This window comes from Lissotriton helveticus, chromosome 9, assembly GCF_964261635.1.
Source record: "Lissotriton helveticus chromosome 9, aLisHel1.1, whole genome shotgun sequence".
In the NCBI taxonomy this organism is placed as follows: domain Eukaryota; kingdom Metazoa; phylum Chordata; class Amphibia; order Caudata; family Salamandridae; genus Lissotriton; species Lissotriton helveticus.
Window position 1 is genome coordinate 66604681 of NC_136070.1, and position 21741 is coordinate 66626421.

At 51.0% G+C, this 21741-nt stretch overlaps 1 protein-coding gene across 4 annotated transcripts in view; it reads left to right on the top strand.

The window, feature by feature from the left end:
- The window catches only part of PCNX1 (pecanex 1), a 486917-nt gene that overhangs the window by 160658 nt on the left and 304518 nt on the right, over nucleotides 1-21741 (top strand). For all 4 annotated transcript variants that reach the window (XM_078659468.1, XM_078659469.1, XM_078659470.1 and 1 more), the window contains exon 4: nucleotides 4590-4632. In XM_078659468.1, the coding sequence (XP_078515594.1) occupies nucleotides 4590-4632 (43 nt within the window). The remainder of the gene's footprint in view (nucleotides 1-4589; nucleotides 4633-21741) is intronic.

The following is a 21741-nucleotide window of genomic DNA, read 5'->3' on the forward strand; positions in this document are numbered from 1 at the left end:
TGATTTGTAAGCTATTGGTACCGTTTCTCCCTCATTAGAGGTCAGGTACGTAAATCTGCATCTTCCTGGGATGACTCTGATTACAAGGTTGCGTTTGTTTGCACGTGTTTGCAGTTTTGTTTTAGTTAACATGTCTGTTTATATTGATCGTAAAATTTCTTTGTGTTTCTGTGTCCAATTAATTGGTTTGAAATCAGGTTTTATTAATTCGTAGAGAGGTTTAACCCTCTCTGCGTAGTTTAGAATGTAAGTTCTTCAGAAATTCAGGAAACCTAGAATTGATTGTAAGTTTTTCAGCGTTCTTGGAGCTTGGAGTACTGCACACTTCTCTAAGAAGTTGTCTGCTAGGCTTTTGCCTTCACTTGATAACTCATATCCCAGAAACAGGACAGTGAGGTGGGCAATTCGTGTTTTTTAAAGTTGAATTTCCTGTGCTGTTCTTGAATCCCTGGGGGAGACGACAACATTTCCCCCTGGGCCCCCATACTGGAGAAAGCGGTCAAATACCTGCTTTCTGGTGCAATGTTTTGACAGAAGAAACCATTTGAAATATCTAGTGTCGTTTTATATCTTTTGCGCACAGTGTTATTCATTAGTGCTGCACTGTGTGAATTTTGTACTGCAAATGTTTTGCAACAAGAGTTTAGGTGTCTGTAGTCCAATACTAGACGATATGAATCGTCTGGTTTGGAGACAGGAAACAAAGGATTGTTCATTTGGGAGGTGCATGTTTCAATCAACCCCTGGTATTCAAGTTGATCTAAGATCTCCCTGACTTGTTTTTTAGCTTCTTGCTTAACAGGATACTGCCTATGTGCAGTAGGTTGATCTTTTTAACTGAATTTTATGGTAAGGAGAATCCTCATCCCATCCTACATGATTTTTATATAATGCTTGGGCCACTGCCCATTTTCTAGCATATGTGTATTTTTTTATGAATTGGAATGTGATTTGAGAAGGCAGGCATAATCATTTCTTCGCCATGTGGGCACTCCCTGACAAACTCTGGTGGCCAGTCTTTCTCTGCTAGAAGGATATCATGGCCTTTAGATAGATCATCCCAAAAGAGACCTCTTATTTTCCTAGTTTTGTCCCCCTCTATACGTAATGTTATTTCATATAATTTATGGGGTACACTAACTCTGGTGTCTGCAGTTTCCACCTGAATGTATTCATTCGTGTCCACTGTCTCCAGAAGATTCATCAGGATCTTGTGAGCTATGGTCACTACTGCTGCGCTGTCTAGCATTGTCTGGGCCCACTCTTGAGTCGTGTACTCCGGATCCTCTGCATGTTTTATTTTATTTTAATACTAGCTACCTTCTTTTTGGGAAATTGTAAGTTTTTACTTTGATGAGCAGGTTCCTTGTCTTTGGACTTGACTCGCTCTTCTTTATGTTCTGACCGTCGTCTTCTTTCCGATTTCTGTGAGGAAGTCTGAAAAGATCGAGAGGGACGTGTATCATTATCTTGATATCTGTCAGGTTTTCTTAAATTGTCCCTATTTCTAAGGTTGTATCTTTTTTCAGAGGGCTCCCGTTGTGGAGACCTGCCCCCCCCCGTTCTGGAGATCTATCTCTCCGTTGGGGAGACCTTCCTCTGGACTGAAATAGTTTTTCTCTGGGAGTGGTTTGTTTATTACCCTCCCATTTCTTTTTTGGAGTAATGAGATTATTCTTAATAAAAGTTTTTTCAGGATTTTTAGTTAGTTGTGGTTTAAGTGGTTTCCCATCCAAACTATCTCTTCCTAGTTCTTCATAGCACTTTTCAATTATTCTGGCAAGTTCAAAAGGTTGGTCTGTTATTTCTGTTTCTTTTAATTTTTGGCGGATCGCCACAGATGCTGCTTCTCCCTTTATGTTTGCTAGTAGTATAGCCGAGACTTGCTTAAAGTCTTTCAGTGATTTTATAGCTAGATTTAAAGCAGGCTCTGGACCGTATTCATTTTGAATCTGTCTTAGTACGTCTGGTATAACCGCCATAGACGGAACACCATGTGTTATTGTGTATATTGAAGTAAAGACTGTTCCCCAAGTGTCACAGTCCTCCACATGTGGTGCGGTCCCCATTGGTAAACAGATATTCAGAATTCTGTGTTTTTCATGAGGTGTACTATCAGGGAATACTGCCTCTATTTGAGTAATCTTTTGAGCTACCCAGAACAGAATTTGTTCCCGTTTTGCGGGTAATTTGCCAATGACTGATTGTATAGTCTGTGGTGTAATTTTATTTGTGTTCCCCTGGTGAGGGGTGTGCAGTGGAATTTTATTTGCTGGTTGGACTGTTAAAGTCCGCATGACATATTGGACCAATTGTCCATGTATTTTAATTAATTGTTTTAGCTGAACTAAAAGTTCTCCGTCTGACATTTCTTCGATGTCAGTATGTGATGTCATTCTGGCAGCCAGGCGTCCCTCCACTAAGTTGGTATACGCCTGCAGGTGTAACAAATTTGTGGCATGGTGCACAGCAGAGGCTGTGGATCCCCTTTCTGCCCCTCTTTCAGAAGTCCTTCTGTTCTTTCTTTCTTTGGCCCAGCTGGGCTCTGCTCTGGGCAAAATCAAGGGCTAGCTTTCTGCTATTTTGGCCTTTCTCAGGCTCTCCGATCAGCCCTCTCTTTTCAAGTCCCCTGTTGTAAATAGATTCCTTAAAGGCATTACTCATCTTTTCCCTCCTATTCCTTTCGTAATGCCACAGTGGGACTTGAATCTCGTTCTTACATATTTAATGTGCGCTCCCTTTGAGCCTCTTCACAACTGTCCTCTGCGTCTACTGACTTTGAAGACTGCTTTCCTGGTTGCCATCACCTATGCCCGGAGAGTGAGTGAGCTCCAGGCTCTTTCTGGTAAACCTTCTTTTCCATCTGGACAAGGTTGTGCTCCGAACACGTCCATCCTTTCTGCCAAAGGTTGTCACTGCCTTCCACATCGGGCAGACCATCACTTTGCCCACCTCCTTTCCGCCTCCGCATCCTTTTAGATAGGAAGAGAGGCTCCACCGTCTGGACCCAAGACGTGCTCTCTCGTTTTACTTGAACCGCACACAACAGGTCCGGGTGGATGACCAGCTCTTTGTTGGCTACGTTAATCCCAAGAAAGGTCAGGCCATACACAGGCGGAAAATATCTCCAGATGGGTCGTCTTGTGTATTAAAGCCTGTTATTCTCTGGCGAAAAAGGAAGCTACGTTGGGCTGCGTGCCCATTCTACCAGGGCAACAGTGGCCACTACAGCATTGGGACATGGTTTCCCACTGCAAGACATCTGTCAGGCAGCTACGTGGGCCTTGCTGCACACTTTTACTAAAACACACAAGATGATGGACGAATGTTACACATTGGCAAAACATTCACCCCCAGTCACAGATCTGTGTTTAATCCATCGTTATTTTGCTCACCACGCCACCCCAGTTCAGACATGGCCATATGCAAATCAGTCATGACCCTGTGCCTCATGGGAACAGTAGCCCAAACTGCCAAGCCATGTCTTATCTGGACGGGAATCAAGCATCCTAGGACCGGTTTCTGGCTATCAGCAGTCATCAGCCAGGATAGCTTGACTCCAGTGGCGTAGTGAGCACGGGACCCATGTCTGAGCATACCCTTCCCGCATAGGGCGAACAGCAAAACACACAAGATGATGGACGGAATGTTGCACATTGGCAAAACATTCACCCCCAGTCACAGATTTGGGTTTAATCAATCGTTATTTTGCTCACCACGCCACCCCAGTTAAGACTTGGCAATATGCAAATCAGTCATGACCCTGTGCCTCATGGGAACAGTCCAGCCCGAACTGCCAAGCCATGTCTTCCCTGGACCGGAATCAAGCATCCTAGGACCAGTTTCTGGCTATCGGCCGTCATGAGCCAGGATAGCTTGACTCCAGTGGCGTAATGAGCATGGGACCCACGTCGGGGCACACTTTTACTAAGCCCTATTGCCTAGACGGCCAAGTCTGGAGAGACAGCTTCTTTGGCCCTTCTGTTCTCAAAGACTTCCTGGTGTGGTCTTGGTTCGCAGACCCACCACCGGGGTTGGTATTGGTGGGGTATCTATTCTAAGGTAAGGAATCTATCACTATGTGTTTCTTTCAGATGAACAAGTTACTTACCTTCGGTAACGATATATCTGTAAGAAACATTAGTAGTGATAGGTTTTTTGCCGCCCCACCCATCCTCCCCTTTCTGCGAACTGATTTCTAGGGTTAAGGTCATCTCTAGTTTCAGGGCACCAGTGGTCAGTATCTTGCAGGGCTCTGCGTTTCTGGCACAGAAAGTCGTGTACAGAATTGACGTCCGCGCCCGAGGGCGTCATCTAAGTAGCTGCTGCCAACAATGGACGAGGAGCCACATGACGCCATCTTCCGACGCACAGGGCTACTGCTGACAAAAACTTTCCGGATCTAGTCTGACGCCTGGGGGTAATTCTAAAGTAAGGAATCTATCACTACATATGTTTCTTACAGATATATCGTTACCGAAGGTAAGTAACTCGTTTATTGAGACCATTCATTTGCATGATTTGCATATCTTGTGCATTCAGCTGTTCAGAATAATTTATTCTTATTTTTCGTATGTTCTCTTTTTTAGAGTGTGTTATCCTGTATTGGAGAAGTTGCAGAAATAGCGAAAGGTAAGACCAGACATGTTTATTGTCTTACTTTTGACACATTCTCTATTCTGTTATTATTATATGTTTTTCCAAGTGTCCTACTTTCATCACATTTAATTTAAATTTATTTTTTTACCTGTTGTGCTTCTCAAGCTGTAGAAATCTTTCATTCTATGCTGTGAGAAGGCTAAAGTTAAGTTGCTGACTTTCGTACAACAGTGCATGGTATGGAAGTATGGAAACTGATAATTGCCCCAATGAATGGCATTGAAGAGTGAGAAGATTGTACAACCACCTGTCAGTAACTGGCAGTTCTTTTTTTAAGCGTTGACACAAGATGTTGACGGGAACAGACTAATTTTGAAAAATGAAAACTTGCTTATCGACTGGAAGAGTAGTGTATGTGTTTGCAGCCTTATGAGTACCATCATCATAAATCAACCTCCACTGTACAGTCAATACTATAATTGGTGTGGATTGGGACACCCATATCTATAGAATTATTATCCTCGAATTCTAATAGAACTGCATCAAATCACCTCGAGGTGGTTAACATTCATGACATGTCATCATGTGGCTATCACTTAGTTTTACAGCATTATTCGCTTCTGGATTCATGCTCTGTTCAGTATTTGGCTAGCTAGTGGTTGGGTCTGGAAACTTCTGTTTTTTCTTCTTTCTTTTGGGCATCTATCAGAGGAGGAGCCATGCTGACAAACTTTGACATTGCATGTAAGCCCACAATGGCTTAATACATGGTCTCCATCCCTAGACATTTTTTCAGGTCAGAGGCAGTATTGGGAGCTGAGGGTCATCAAAAGAAGATGTGGAGCGCAGCACTAAGATTTGGAGGACAGACTAAGATAGCTAACGAATTTTAAAGGTGGCGAGAGGAATGCATAATAGATGAGAGATCCAAATAAAAAACAAAGGTGACAAGCTTTTCTGTTGGGCTTCGACTGCATAGGGAGGAGAGGAGCCTGAAGACTATCCCCTTGTCTCGTTTAAGTTTCTCAACCAGGAGTTGTGGAAAAGATCCTTTTTAGATTCTGTCCCAATGGCCATCGCAAATTGGCATAGAAGGACACTCAATAAGTTTCCAATCTTGCCCTTCTGAAGGTCTACGGTCTAGCTGTAAGGTGTGAGGTTTTCCTACCAAAAACCTTGAAGGTGAGGGAGAAACAGTACTGAGTTCCTTGCCTGATGTTGCAGGCCAAATGGCTATCTTTTGAAAGATCTTTATATAACAGATGAAGAGTAGCATGAGATGATGAGAGGACCAACCAGAGCAGAACGGATCCATCATTAGTGATACAAATGTTCTGAAAAGCTTTGGCGACAAAGAAAAAGCATGCACCGAACATTGCCTCATGGTTGTACTGTGTCTGAGCCGAGAAAATCTGATATGACAAACAACTGGAGACTTTGAAGCATTCTAACTGGCACCAAAGAGCCTCACCCCATTGGAAACCAAAAACACTGCTAGGGACAATCCTTCACTCTCCGTTTTGGCTCCGTAATGGTATCCTGATCAATGGATAAAAAAATGGAACCTTGTAAGGAAAGAGATATGGTGGCACCTTTTAAAAAGAAAAGATTCAACAATCGACATTAAACGGACAGAACATACTCTCAATACAGAGAGAAAAAAGTGCTGTCTCAGGCTGCAAAATCCTATACAATACCTTCTAAGCGGCCCAGTGAAGAGATAGCCATACATCTAGAGAAGGACGCTCCTCTGGCAACTCTGAAAGCACAAGAGGAACTGCAGCATGAGGACAGTCACCAACCCCCAGCAGAAGAAGGCTCAAATGGGGATGAAGTTCTATTTGGCAGCATCTACAGACATACTTAATGGAGGAGGAATCAAAACCTTCACCAGTAAATGCTCCCTCTTTACATCTGCCCTTGGCTTATAGATGCAAACCAAGAAAGTGGCAGGCACCTGCTTTGGCAAACCACAAAGGCTCAAGCCACTGCTAGGGTTTTTTAACCCTTCTATTAGGAAGGTTATTGTTCAGGCCTCCATTCTGTCTAGACTGGATTATGCCAGTTCGCTTTACTTGAGATCTAATAAGGCGGAAATCCTGAGACTACAAAGGGTTATAAACGCTGTGGTGAGAACTCATCTGGGCCTGCCCAGGACGTGCCCTACTACTAGTGCTATCAGTTACTACATGTAATCAATCAGTCATTTATAAAGCACACTACATACCCGCGAGGGTCTCAAGGCACTGGGGAGGGAAGGGGCCAAGCCGCTACCGGTCGAACAGCCAGGTCTTGAGTATCCTCCTGAAGGTCAGCAGCTCTTGGGTCTGTTGTAGGCTCAGTGGGAGGGAGTTCCATGTCTTGGCGGCGAGGTGGGAGAAGGATCTCCAGCGGTGGTTGTTCTTCGGATGCGCGGGATGGTGGCGAGTGAGAGGTCGGCGGAGCATAGCTGGCGGTTGGGGATGTAGAAGGAAAGTCGTCTGTTGAGGTAGGCTGGGCCGGTCTTGTGGAGTGCCTTGTGTGCGTGGATGAGGAGCTTGAAGGATATCCTCTTGTTTACAGGGAGCCAGTGCAGGTTTTTCAGGTGGGGGGGTGCAGTGGCCATGGCGCGGTACGTCTAGGATCAGTTGTGCCGATGCATTTTGTATGCGTTGTAGTTGTTTGATGAGCTTGGTCGGGGCTCCTAGGTAGCGGGCGTTTCCATACTCGAGTCTGCTGCTGACGAGGGCCTGGGTGACTGTCTTTCCTGTATCTGTCGGGATCCATCTGTAGATCTTGCGGAGCATGCGGAGGGTGTTGAAGCAGGAGGAGGAGACGGCGTTGACTTGCTTGGTCGTTGAGTCGAGGATGATTCCCAGGTTGCGTGCGTGGTCGGTGGGTGTCGGCACTTCCCCCAGTGCCGTCGGCCACCAGGAGTCGTCCCAGGCTAAAGGGTTGGAGCCGAGGTGAGGACATAAGTCTTGTCCGAGTTCAGCTTCAGACGGCTGATCTTCATCCAGTCGGCGACTGCCTTCATTCCTTCGTGGAGGTTGGCTTTGGCGGTGATGGGGTCCTTGGTGAGGGAGAGGATCAGTTGAGTGTCGTCGGCTTAGGAGATTACGTTGAGGTCGTGCTGTCGGGCGACGTGTGCGAGCGGGGCCATGTAAATGTTGAACAGTGTCGGGCTGAGGGAAGATCCCTGGGGTATGCCGCAGATGATCTCGGAGGCTTCCGATCGGAATGGGGAAGGTGGACGCTCTGGAGTCTGCCGGAGAGGAAGGAGGTGGTCCATTCCAGAGCCTTGTCCCGGATCCCTGCGGCGTGTACGTAGTGTGCAGTGGCAGACGGTGTCGAAGGTGGCGGAGAGGTCTAGGAGGATGAGTGATGCGGTCTCACCGTTGTCCTGATGTTGGTGGCAGCAATGAGGACAGTCTTCTCGGTGCTGTGGTTGCTGCGGAACCCTGACTGGGAAGGGTCCAGGATTCTGTTCTCTTCGAGGCATCGGGTTGGCTGTCTGTTGACGATCTTCTCGATGGCCAGGAACGGGAGCAGGAAGATGGGCCAGAAGTTCTTGATCTCTTGCGGTTTTTAGGTCGAGCTGGTCCAGCGAAGCTTCTTTGGTCATCCACTTCCTGGGAATGTGAGACAGGGGATGGGCATGCGTAGGCGATTTCCCCATGTGAACGCGCACGTTCACCCACGCGTTCACCCACACGCCGTGCACATCTCCTGTCCTACATTGCCAGGAAGTGGATAAAACACACACACACACACACACACACCCACCACGCTCCCCCCTTCCCCCCCTTACCGGGCTCTTGCGTCATCTCTGCATCACGCGGGGCTTCCTTCGCTCATGGGAGCCCCGCACGTGCATCGGCGGCCCATGTAACTCCATGCTGGGAGGGAAGGTTGTAAAACTGCTGCAAGGAGGAGTATGCAGAACCTGGATGGGTGACCGCGATTGGGAATGTCCTGAAAAAAAATCGTTACCTGTTGTCCTTCATGCGGCCCAGGGCTTGTGGCTCATGCTGGGTGAGTCGGGCTTCCCTCCTCCGCTCTCGGCTGGCAGCAACTCAAGCACGCACCCGAGCCGCCGCCAATGTTGCTGGAGGAGCCCGGGAGGAGGCGCAGCTTCTCCCCCTCCCATGGAGTCCCGATGGCTGAGCCTGGGCGCCAGGAGGAGAGTCAGCGGCGCAGACTGCTGTGCTGGACTCTCCCCCTTGTCCTCCAATTCACACTATAATGCGGGCTTTGATTGGTCACAGTGCCGGAGCTGCCAGCGAACCAGGAGCTGGCAGCATCACCCCAACGCGGCCACCGGCGGCAGCATCATCAGAGGAGCGGCGTGAGGGGAGGGGGAGCGGAAGCAGGGTCAGAGTGCCGCGCCGCCTGTGTCACGAGTTTATTCCGTCACGGACCCCGCTGTTCGGGATTGGCGGTTTGCCCTCGCGCTTGTCCCCAGACCTTGCTCCTGTGCTGCTCATCTCCAAGCTGCGCTCTCGCGGGTAGCTCATTTCCACCGTTCTGCCCCTGAGGCGCAGAAGCGCATTTGGCTCACTTCCACGCAGCTGCTCATCCTCTGTTCCTCGGAAGCGGCCGCTTACCCTCGAGGTTTGCTTTTGGGAAGCAGCCGTAGGCAGCCCCCGGTTTGAACCAGCTCCCTCGCAATCTTAGTCTCACCATTCTCTTGCAACAACGCTTTTTTCGGCCTTGGTCTGGCATACTTTCTAGATTGAGATTCTTTGTGAGTTTTCAATGAAGGACCTGTATGTAGTATGCTTCAATGATTTTGTTTAAATCTCCATGGCTGCCAGGGTTTTCAGATTGCTTATGTGTGACATTTCCATTTCAGTACACTTTCGAGTACTACCTTGGAGTGACACTTATGACACGTAAAACAAAGCAATGTAGTGCATAGAAGCAAATAAATATCAGAATTTACACTCTTTAAAGCAAAGTGAACCACTAATATATATTGAAAATGCTGCAAAGCCCCTGGAATGTATGGTTATCAGTTTATAACATTAAATCTGTGCACGCCCTGCTGCAGACCAACACAAAAGTTATAAAAATCGATTTTCTTTTTCCGTTTTGTTGTGAGACCTCGGCTGCACTGGCTGCTCCTTGTTTGAGTAGGGCGTTGATCTCTGCGTGTTTCCAGCTTTCTGGGAAGGTCGCGGTCTCGAGGGAGAGATTGATGACGTTCCGCAGGTGGGGTGTGATGGAGCTGCTTGCTTTGTTGAAGACTTGGTGCGGGAATGGGTCTGACGGAGAGCCGGAGGGGATTGTGCTCATGGTCTTGATGGTGTCATCGATGCTCACGCTGGCCCAGGCTAGCAGGGGGTCGTGGTCGATGATGTGCAGAGTGTCTGTTGTGTTGCTGTCTGTTGGGGCTGTCTGGATGTTGAAGCTGTCGTGGATGTCTGCTATCTTGCGGTGGAAGAAAGTGGCGAGGGAGTTGTTGAGGTGGTCTTTGAAGGAGGTCCTCTTGGCAGCCCTGATGAGGTGGTGGTGGTTGCGGATAGCGTCCTTGTGTGCAGCGTGGCTGTCCGGAGTCTGTTTACTGTACCATTTCTTCTCTAGTTTCCGGCAAGCTTGCTTGGAGGCTAGGAGTTCTGGAGTGAACCAGCTGGCCCTCTTGCTGGTGTCTCTGTGGGGGGGTTTCTTCAGCGGGGCGAGGGTGTTTGCGCAGTCATCGATCCAGCGTCTGAGGCTGTGGGCCACGTCGTCGGTGTTGGAGGGTTCAGTGAGTGGGCTGAGAGCGAGGTTTGCACTTAGTTGGTCTTCGGTGATTTTGCTCCAGCAGCGGCGGGGGATCTGTTGGGTGCGGTGGTGTGTGGTGGGTTTCTGGAAGGTAAAGTCAATGCAGCGGTGGCCAGTCCAGAGGAGTTTGGTGGTGTGGTTGAAGGAGACGTGCGGGCTTGAGGAGAAGGGTGTGGTGACGAGTTGCCTCCGTCCGAGGTTGGCGAGGTTCTCGATCAGGGTTGTGGAGTTGCTGTATTTTTTGTTCTCACGGTGAAAGTTCAGGTCTCCGAGTAGGATGTGGTCGGTGGAGGTCAGGGCGTGCGTGCTGATAAAGTCGGCGATGGAGTCTCTGAACTGGGGGCAGGGTCTGGGTGGTCGGTAGACGAGGGTCCCTCTGAGGGTGAAGTTGGGGTCTGTGTGAATCTGGAAATGCATGTGTTCGGCGGTGCTGAGAGTGTCGTCGGTGCTGTTCGAGACCCTGATGCTGTTCTTTTGGACAATGGCGATTCCTCCTCCGATTCCGTTGGTGCGATCTCGACTGGTAATCTTGTATCCGTCTGGGATGGCTATGGCGATGTCGGGTGCGGAGAAGTCGTTCATCCAGGTCTCTGTCAGGAAGGCGACGTCCGGGGATGATGTGTCGAGCAGGTCCCAGAGCTCTACGGCGTGTTTGCGTGCGGAGCGGGCGTTCAGTAGGATGCATCGGAGGTAGTTGGGGTCTTTCTTGGTGGGTGGCTCGTCGGTTCTGTGGCTGGTGTAGCTGCAGTTCCAGCAGGTGAAAGGGCGTGTGTGCGTTTCGGGGTGGCCTTGAAGCAGTTGTGGGTCCTTCCGGGGTTGAGAGCGCGCAGAGTGCTGGCATTGTAGTGGCAGCGGTCATTGTGGCGGGTGCGGGGTCCAGGGGTTCTGGCGTGGGCACGGTCCAGGAGGGGACAGGCGCAGACGGGCTTACCTTTGGTGCGGCGCAGCCACGCAGCGCCCGACATATATGAGGAGGTGGGAGGGAGGAGCAGCTGTGAGGTGGGAGGCGGGAGGCGGGAGGCGGGAGGCAGGGGCGTCGAATTGGGCAGTCGCGGGGCAGGGCCGCAGGGGACGCAGCAGCTGGAGCGGGAGACGACGAGGGAACAGAAGGCAAGAGGGCATAGAGTTGCAGGGTAAATGAAGGTACAGAAGGCAAAAACTGGCACAAAGTTACAGGGCAATGGAAGGAACAGAGGGCAAAAGCGGGCTGAGATACATGGGGGACAGTGAGGGAACAGTAGAAAAAATGGGCAGAGAGACACTGGGACAGCGGGGGGAACAGAAGAAAAAGCGGCGCATAGGCAAGTGCAGGCAGCGGGGGAAGACAGACAATCAGCAGTCACTGAATAACAGAGATGGCAATACAATAAAGTCAATACAATGAGATGCAGTGAAATACAGTGAACAATGGTGAATACAAACCTACGGCCTACCACTGGCCACCAGGGATGAGGCGCAGGTGGAGGCCTGCGGGTGGAGGAGGGCCTCCAACTTCCCCAGCAGCAGCAGCTGGGGCAGGGACACACAGGCGGTGCTGTGCGGAGGGGTAGCTACCTACCTAGTAGGGTCATTGGCTGCCTGTGGCCAAACGTATAGAGTTTAAGGTCCCCGGCATGTCTTTTAAAATTCTAAATCTCACCTCTCCAGGCATTTTGGCCAACCTGCTTATACCTTATACTCCCTCCCATCAACTTCAGTCAATGGGGCAGCATCTGACGGTGGTTCCTCTGGTGAGGAGGGTTCGCGCCGGTGGACGTTCCTACCGTATTTTGGCAGCCAAACTCTGGAACGCGCTTCCTATCTGTGTTCGCAGCATGAACAATTACCTGGCATTCCGTAAGGCAATCAAAACTTACCTCCTCCCTCCACTGTAGGCTGCGCTTTCTGTCTATAGTTTGGCAGTTTTCTGCTATCAGCGCTGGGACGCCCCTTTGCTGGGGCAGCTGTGCGCTCTATAAAACGGCAAAACATAACACAATAGTGAAGAGGGCAGAAGACACCAACTGGGAGCATCTAGAACATGAACAAGTTGAAGTTTACGCCTTACTGGAGACTCTGTTCCCACTGCAAAATAGAAATTGGTTCAAGCCCGTGTTACCAACATCCTTAACTAGGGAAGGGGCATTTTTTTTATTATTATAAATCTTTTTATTATTGAGAAAACAAGAAAAAATAACGGCAGATGCCTTACATCATGGAGTAAGCAACAGGTTCGAGGCATGTGGGCTGCTAAATTCATATCTATTGCATAGATCGCTGCCTAGTGTTGGGTCCGGATGATTGCACATTGTTGTCCTGGAAGAGTCTTCGAAGTATCACGAGATAGGTGGCTCCTCCCCTGGACTACAGTGCGCATGGGCATCGACTCCATCCCCAGATTGTTTTTTTCCGCCATTGGGTTCGGATGTGATTTCGACGTCTCCTGTTCGGAATCGATAAAACAACTCTTGAAGGCCACAAGGCTTTCTTTACTTCGTCGGTATTGTTAGCGTTCGGTCTCGTGTGTACTCCAACTCTTCGAGTCGGATAACTGTGGAGTCGGGTGACTCTTCGGTCATCGAGGCCCTCTCGACGCAGCAAGACCCGGACGACGCTACGATGGAACGAAGCCCATTCAAGTACTGCCCCGTGTGCAGTTCGAAGTACCCACACATCGACGTGCATCCTGTATGCAACAAGTGCCTGTCGCCGGACCACAACGAGGCCAACTGTATGGCCTGTTCCAAATTCAGGTTGAAGAAGACGTTCAAGATTCGGCGCGTGGCGCGCCTCGAGGCCCAGCGATCGGCACCAGCGCCTGTCGACATCTTTACAGACCCCGAAGCAGACGAGCAAGAGCTTCACCTGCAGATTTCACCTTCATCGGCGGAGGTCGAGGCCGACTACGGAGAACACGTCGAGGACCTAGACGAAAACGTCGAGGAGGTAGGGGACGACGAGGAAGTTTATGGGGCCGCGGAAGATAGCTCGGAGGAAGAGCTATGCCCCGTGCGTACAATTACTAAGGCTCAGGTCACGGGATCCTCACACGGCCTTACCCACGACCCTACTCCTCGATCCTCAGCCCCGCCTCCTGGCCCGGCTACGGACACGACAGCGGAGCCTCCATCACACAAATCGAAACCGAAACCTTCGGTATCGAAAACTACAAAGATGGCCGTCAAACCATCGACACCGAAGACGTCTGGGACTGCATCGGCACCGTCGTCTTCGGAGGCCTCGAAGCCCAAGAAGGCTGTCGAACAGGCTAAGGTACCGAAAGGGACAAAGGAGACCAGCTCGAAGAAGGTCGTCGAGCCAGGGTCGTCTAAGGTAGTCGAGTCGAAGTCGAAAAAGACTGTCGAGACACCTTCAGCAAAGACTGCTGCACCAACAGGCACACGGACAGTCGAAGCGACGTCGGCAAAGGGCACCGAGCCGAAGTCTGGAGCCCCGACGCAGAAAGACAAATCCGCTGCTCCAACGTCAGCGGCGTCGACGACTAAGGCCGGGACAGGGGACCGGAGCACAGCTGTCGAAGGCGCATCCGCGCCTCCGCCACCCAAAGACAAGTCGTCAACGCATGGATCTTCCCCTGTAGGTGGACAGAGGTCGTCGGTCGGTTAGACGAAGCCATCCGCTTCGTTTACAAAGCAAGTCACGGACTCCCTGAAACTAATAAAAGACAAGGCGTCGGAGCAGAAAACACCCTCGGTACCGAAGCAGAGTGTTCCACTGAAGAAGACTTCAATGCCGATCCTCTACACTCTACCGCCGAAGGCTTTTGCACCTCGTACGGTGACCGAGGACTCAGTGGCTCAGCTAACGGGAGGTTTTGGTCGACCACCCTTGCTTGACGAACATTCGGAGCACTTTATCGACGCCGACACGGGTAGATTAACGCTCTACAAGAGGAAAATTACAGCGCAGCCTGTGGAATCCTATGTCATACCTTTGAAAAAGAAAAGGCCTGCACCAGACACGCCAGACCTTGTTGAACCCATTCCTCAAGGGCCTAGGAGGAGTCCTACACCTTCACCCACTGGCTCCAATGGGGATGAGGGTGACCAAGATGAGCAGTATAACTTCCCTGAAAATACTGACCCTGATGAGCAGCAAGAATCATGGCTACACTCTGGTGATCAGGGGGACCAACAGCTGGTCAGTGACCCACATCTGTATGGTGTTAAAACTTCTCCAACTGAAGACTCAGCGGCATTTAATGCCTTAATTGAAAGGGCAGCTTCAAACCACAAAGTAGAGATGCATGCCGATCCAGTGGAAGTTGACTTTTTATTTGATACTTTTTCGGCATCAGAAAAAACGGTGAAGACACTTCCAATGCTTAAGGGGGTTCTAAAGCATGCCACGGACATTTTTAAGGAACCCGCCAGAGTGGTGAACCCACGTATTGAAAAGAAATACAGGCCGGCACCTGGTGACCCTACTTATATTCGGGGACAGTTGCCTCTAGACTCTTTGGTGGTCTCCAATGCCCGCAAGAGGGCGAATTCACAGAAAACGGGTGAAGCTCCTCCCCCGGACAAAGAGTCTAAAGTGCTGGAGGCAGGGGGCAAAAGGGTGGCTGCGCAGCCAACATATGGCGCATTTCTAACACTCAAGCCCTGTTAGCCAGCTATGATAGGGCGCACTATGACACCTTAGAACACCTCTTACAACACCTTCCGGACCAGTTTAAAGAAGGAGCTGAGATGCTGATCCAAGAGGGCAAGCTCATTTCTAACGCTGCGATTAAATGTGCGCTAGATGTTGCGGATACAGCAGCAAGAGCAATAAACACTAGTGTTATGTTGAGGCGTCAGGCATGGCTACGCATCTCAGGGTTCAAGCCTGAGATACAAACGACTATCCTCAACCAGCCCGTCAATCCAGACAGACTGTTTGGCCCAGAGGTTGATACCACCCTCGAAAAAATAAAAAAAGATACTGAAACGGCTAAATCCATGGGGGTGCTTCAGTCTCAGCAATACAGAGGGAACACTTTTCGTCGCTCAGGTGCACGGGGTGTTACCAGAGGGCACTTGGCGCAGCAGTCGCATTTCAACAAAGGAGGCGCCCAGGCCTCGTACCCAAAACAGAATAGAGGTGGCTACAGAGGAAACAGCGCCAAAGGCAGAGGCAACAATAATTCCCGTTCCTCTGCTGCCAACAAACAGTGACTCCCTGTCACTGCCCCCCGACCATCCAACACCTGTCTGGGGGAGACTCCATCAGTTCCTGCCAGTCTGGAAGTCCATCACCACAGACAGGTGGGTAAGGAAACTTATCCAGTTCGGCTATTGTTTGGAGTTAACGTCCACTCCACCGAACATACCCCCAAGACAACTGTCGCGGCTCGCGGCGTTGCCGCGGCCGGCCATTCCGCTGACACACACGGGAGGCCGGGATACTCACTTCCGGCGGAAGACGAGTACCCGGTCTAGCCCTGGGAAGCGAGGCACAGAAGCACTTCCGGGGGAAAACGCATATACTGCGCTTTTCCCGCCGGCTGAGCGCTTCGGATTCTGGATTCTGGCTGGACCTGAGACCTGCATGCCTGGAGAGAGCCGCGCTGAGGTGCAACTTTGTTTCTCCGGCATTCTCGGAGAGCCGCGCTGACCTGCAACATTGTATCTGCGGCTTTCTCGGAGAGCCGCTCAGACTTGCAACATTGTATCTACGGCTTTCTCGGAGAGCCGCTCAGACTTGCAACATTGTATCTACGGCTTTCTCGGAGAGCCGCTCAGACTTGCAACATTGTATCTGCGGCATTCTCGGAGAGCCGCTCAGACTTGCAACATTGTGTCTGCGGCATTCTCGGAGAGCCGCTTGGACTTGCTACTTGTTTTCTTCTGCTTCTGGGAGGCAAGCCGCGCTGAAGCGCTTCCTGGTCTTAGACAGCGCCTACCAGGAGCGCTGGGGTATTTCATCAACTGGGAGTTCCAGGAAAGCCCTTGTTTGTTTTTCTTGACCCTTGGTGCGCAGGAGCGCCCTAAGGGTGTACATTGAACCAAATTGTGTTTTGGGGGTTTTTTACTTTGTTTTTTCCCACCGCGCAGGAGCGCTATAGGGAATACCTCAGCCTGCAGACCCTGTCCCCTTACAAGGAATACACAAGCTGGGTGGTTGATTCCCATTTCCAGTTACCCGCGCAGGAGCGCTTTCCTTTTTGTTATAGCTTGGGTGAACGCGCAGGAGCGCTTTCTTTAGTTTGTACTTGGCGATAACGCGTAGGAGCGCCGTCCTCGCTATTCACAACAGGAGCTGCATTCATGTGGGAACCTTCGTTTCGGGAGCCTTGGTAAGTCCTCACGGGGTACCTGGTCCTGTGTGTGTAAGTGGGGTGGTTCCTTTCGGGTCTGCTTCACTTTCTGATCTTTCTTATTCTGGTTTCCAGTGACACCGGGACGCCCCACCAGCTCCACGCCATCCTTAACCCTACACCCTGGCTCCCATCCCTGCGTCCATCTCATCCCTGCTGGGTTTTGTCGTCCACGAGGGTTAGGTGGGTACAGGGACGGGTGCTCTTGTCGTCTCTGCGGAATCGCGCCACAAGCAAAGGTGAGTCTTGTGGGGCAAACCTGACAGAATCCGAAGCCCACGTAAACCATTCCGCCCAGACGACATGAGTGATCAGGAAGTCACCCTGCAAGACATTGCAGTCATGCTGGCTGCCATGCAAACAGAGAACCTCGCCCTCCGCCAGGACATAACGGCCCTACAGGGTCAAATGGCAGCCGGGGTCACTAATCCTTGGGGTTCTACACCCAGCCCCAGAGCCAGATCAGACGGCCTGTTGAGACAACCAACGTTCACCTTTGGGGGGCCTTCCACCACCACGAACCAAGACACAGCCATCCAGGTCGTCACTCCCCACCCGGTGCAGTTGGCACCACCCGAACGTTTCTACGGGGATAGTACTAAGTACGGAATATTCATCCATCAATGCCAACTACATTTCATGGCTAGAATTGCGGCCTTTCCCGACGATGCTTCCAAGGTCGCCTACATACTTTCTTACATGGGCGGGGATGCGGCTCAGTGGTCCATCTCCTTGGTAGAGAACGACGATCCCATGCTGAACCACCTGCCTACGTTTAAGGAAACTATGCGGCGTATGTTCGCTCGCCATACCTTTGTGCAGGCTGCAGACAACGAGTTGCTCGGCCTCAAGCAAGGCAACCAGGACTTGCTCCATTACATCACCATGTTCAACCGGCTGGTCATCGAGGCCCACTGGCCAGAGGACAAGAAGGTATCAGTGTTCTATCGGGGGTTACGGGACGACCTAAAGGACCTCATCTCGCAGTATCCCGATCCGCCCGAAGCCATAGGCCCTTTCATTGACATGGTGGTGAAAATGAACTTCCGCCTACAGGAAAGAAAGACCGACAGGGGAAAAGGGAACGACAACCGTCTCTTGCCCATTGGAGACAAGGGCGTCGATAAAGCCAAAGAAGCACCTGCTCCCCAGGGAGAAGCGTCCGAACCCATGCAGATCGGAGGCGTCAGAGGACCCCTGACCAGTCAAGAACGGGAAAAAAGGAGGAAGCAGAACCAGTGCCTGTATTGTGGCAAAAGCGGCCACTTTGTACGGGAATGCCCTGCTAAGCCCTCGAGACCACGAGGCAGAAGGCCGTTCGTGTTGCCCATCAGCAAAGGAGACAAGACGGGAAACGAGGAAACCCAGTAGACACAGGGGTCCGTCTTCTGGGTTCTTCGTCATGTACATCTGCGATCCCTGTGGTGTACGACGGTAGTCATCACGTCGGCATGGACGTGTCCTTACGGAATCTGGCGGGCAGAACCTGGGTGGTGACCGCCATGTTGGATTCCGGGGCGACAGGCTGCTTCATCGATACAGCGTTTTCCCGCGCATTGGGTATCGACACTGTGACGAAGGCCCAACCTGAACCCGTCAAGGCCGTTGATGGAACGGACCTTACTTCCGGCCCCATCCGACACCGAACAGAAACCTTGACCATGGTCTTCTCTAACAACCACACCGAGTCCATATGTTTCGACGTCATTGATGCCCCTCAGTTCAAGGTGATCCTGGGTTTGCCTTGGTTGGTGAAGCACAATCCCCGCATCGATTGGGTGACTAGAACCGTCCATCTTGAATCAGAGTACTGTAATAGCACCTGTTACACGGAGATCGACCTGACAGGGCCTCGGGTCATACAGGCACACTCGTTACCTGTAGTAGGGATGGGAATGGTTTCCCAAGGAACCATACCGAAAGAATACCAGGACCTAGCGGGAGTATTTGACAAGAAGGGAGCCAACACCTTGCCACCCCATCGATCCTTTGACTGCCGCATAGACCTGATTCCCGGCTCCACGTTGCCATGCAGCAGGATCTACTCGCTCACAGAAAAAGAGAACATCCACCTCCGCTCCTATCTGGACGAATACCTGGACAATGGCTTCATACGTCACTCCAGATCTCCGGTTTCATCTCCTCTTTTCTTCGTGTCGAAGAAGGAAGGGGATTTGAGGACCTGCATCGACTTTCGTGCGATGAATACTGTAGGAGAGTAGGGTCTGCAATCCTATGATCACCCAGATTTTTTGCTTTTTGCTGCACTGGTTTACGACTTTCCCTGGCTGTGGGCCTGCTAATCAGACCCACAGCCTAGCTGTTCTCTCTATCCAAGTTGTACCCAGGTACTGAATTGGCACTGGGCCCTCTCCAAGTCCCTGTACCCAGGGCTGAGGTGCACCCAGAAGTCTCCCAGGGGCTGAAGCATGTATTATGCCACCCCTGGATTGACTAACTAAAACTGACACAACTGGCTGCACGACAGCTGGGGCAAGGTGGTGTACTCACCCTTTGCTTTAGATATAGTATACCTATATCTAACCCTAAAATGGACACACAGATCTCCTATCAGTCACTCCTATGGCAGGCCTTAACAATCCTGAAGGCAGAGTGCTTGGAATCGTGTGAGATGGTGCTCTGGCATGAGCTGAGCCTGTCTGCGGCTTTCGGGATCTATCCCTTAGCCGTTTCCATGATATCGCATACCATATACTCTTAAGTGCATTATAATCCTCGCGGTTATGTGCCAACTCTGGTATCGCTTTATCAAAACATGTCGAGTAAGGTGTCATACGACTTGGAATACTAACCCCTCGCCAATTCTGGCGACGGGGTTAGCATTCCACCCTTCTAGAGGGACACGACATGCCTGTAACCTATAACCCGGTTAAACGTCAGACAGAGCCTTAGCATCCACAAAATGGATGCTGCCACCGAGACACAAGTCTGCCCTCCTGCTGCTGGGAGTCCTCCCAGAGCAGGAGATAAGGACAAAGGGTTTCCTGCCAGGGGCGGTGCCAGCACCGTCCCAGACAGGGTTTTGTGTATTGTAGGTAGGCAGGGCTTTAGAGGAAGGTGACTGCAAGTAGCACCCCGGTGCTCACTATGCATAGGCCGGCTTGAACCAGTTCCAGGGTCATTCCAGACCCTGTGCTGGGGAAAAGCCCGCCAAGGAAGTGGGTGTAACCACCCCCCTCCTGGTCCCACCCATAGGGCAGGACTTAGTCGCGTGCCAGCCCCCTTTTCCCAGATAAAGGTAGAGACTGGCCCCCTTCCAAATCAGATCATCTTTGAATCCTGAAACTACTTTCTGCGAAAGGAACTCAAGACTTCTTCCTAAGATTTCTCCCTTGTGACTAAGGAGTAGTCACCCTGCACCCGCAGGCACCATCTACAGAACACTGCGGTCTGCTGCACGTCCTTCCTCCGGAATCCGACTGCCCAGCTCGACGAGACCCGGCTTCCCTGGCACCTCTGACCTCTACCCACCTCTACAGCACAGCTGAGAACCGTGGGTGCGACGAGACCTCGAGGGACCGGCCATCGCCAAGACTGCACGACTTCTGCACAGCAAGCCCGCCGAGTATTCCACTGGTGAGTGCTTTGGGGTCCGAGAAGCCCCGACTCTGAGCAGCTCCAGCTCCGAAGTGCAGCCCCCCAGCATCTCCACGATCTGCGTGGGGCCCTTCTGCTTTCCGCTGCTCACCGCGTTGTTTGGCTACTAGCCCGTTGGCTTGTGGCCTTCCTGACGACGCCCGACGACATTTCTGCTGCTGGTCTGGTTGCTCCAGACTGGCCCTTGCTCCCTCCCAGAAGAGGAGCACCCTGGACCCTCCTGGTCCACTCAAGACGCCATTTTGAGTCCACCGCGTGGGCTTGAATTAGCCAAGGCTTGTTGCCCAATCCTGGGTAACTTCGACGCCAACAACTTCATCCTTCGTGGGACAGCTCGCGCCTCCATCCTGGTCGCCGACAACGCCTCCTGGTCCGAGAGACTGCAGAGCCCAGCAGCGCCCACTCACCTGACTGCGGTGACTTCGCCCGGTGCCATCCTGGTGTCCACTTAATCACTGGCTAGTGATTCAAGAACTTGGTCCCCTCTGCTTTCAGGTTTCTTCTTCCTTGATCCAGGCTTGGATCCATCGAACTTTCCTTCACTGGTCGCCTGCCAGCAACTTCTTCCTTCCAGGCTCCCGGTCCGGCAACGAGATCCCCGACGTCTTTTCAGGCCTATGCAGCTGCAGCCCCTGGGCTAGGTAACTTCGGCACTCCGGTGTCCCAGCATAGCCTCACTATCCAAGGGTCAGGATCCACTGTCGTTTTCTTCCTACCAGGTCGGGTTCGCCCGTGAACACTAACTTTGCCTTTACTAGCCTCCATAGACTTTGTCCCGCATCCCGCGTGAGAGTGCACACTCTGCACCCGAGTCCCCTGGGCCTCCTAGTAGTAATCTAACGATTCCCTAGTCCAGTCCTAGCGATTCCAAAGCCTATTAGAACTGTTACTTACCTGCTAGTAATTCGCATTCCACTTTTAGTGTATATGGTTTTTCGTGCCCCTCGGGCATTTGTGTAACGTGCTAACTTAAAAGTATTTTCGTAAGAGTTTTGTTGTGTGCCTAGCACCCTGTCCTCATAAAGAGTACAGGGTTGTTGTGATTCTAATAAATACATTGTTTATTTTCATAACACTTGTGTGGTGTCCTTTCACTGGGTGTTCAAGGGGTAATGTGATGGTAAAACAGCTGGCTTAACACGCCCTCTAGAGTCTTAGCCTTAGACTGCTCGTATCCATGCTACTAGGATAGCTGGTCTATAAGGTTGACTTACAACCAATCATCAATAAGGGTTGTTTGGACTGATATATAGTGATCACTAGAATAGTGAACACTGCACATCAGGCCAACTTCTCACATTGGTGAGCAGCGGTTGGGATTTGAGCTTGCTGTTGTTTTACCACACATGCCCTAAGAATATCTTGTGAAAGATCACATAAGTACTAAAGGTACATATAACTTAGCTTAGAATACTCTGAGTTCTACTGAACCAGCTGTTGTAGCTCCTAGGGCCTAGCACACCCTAAACTACAACTCT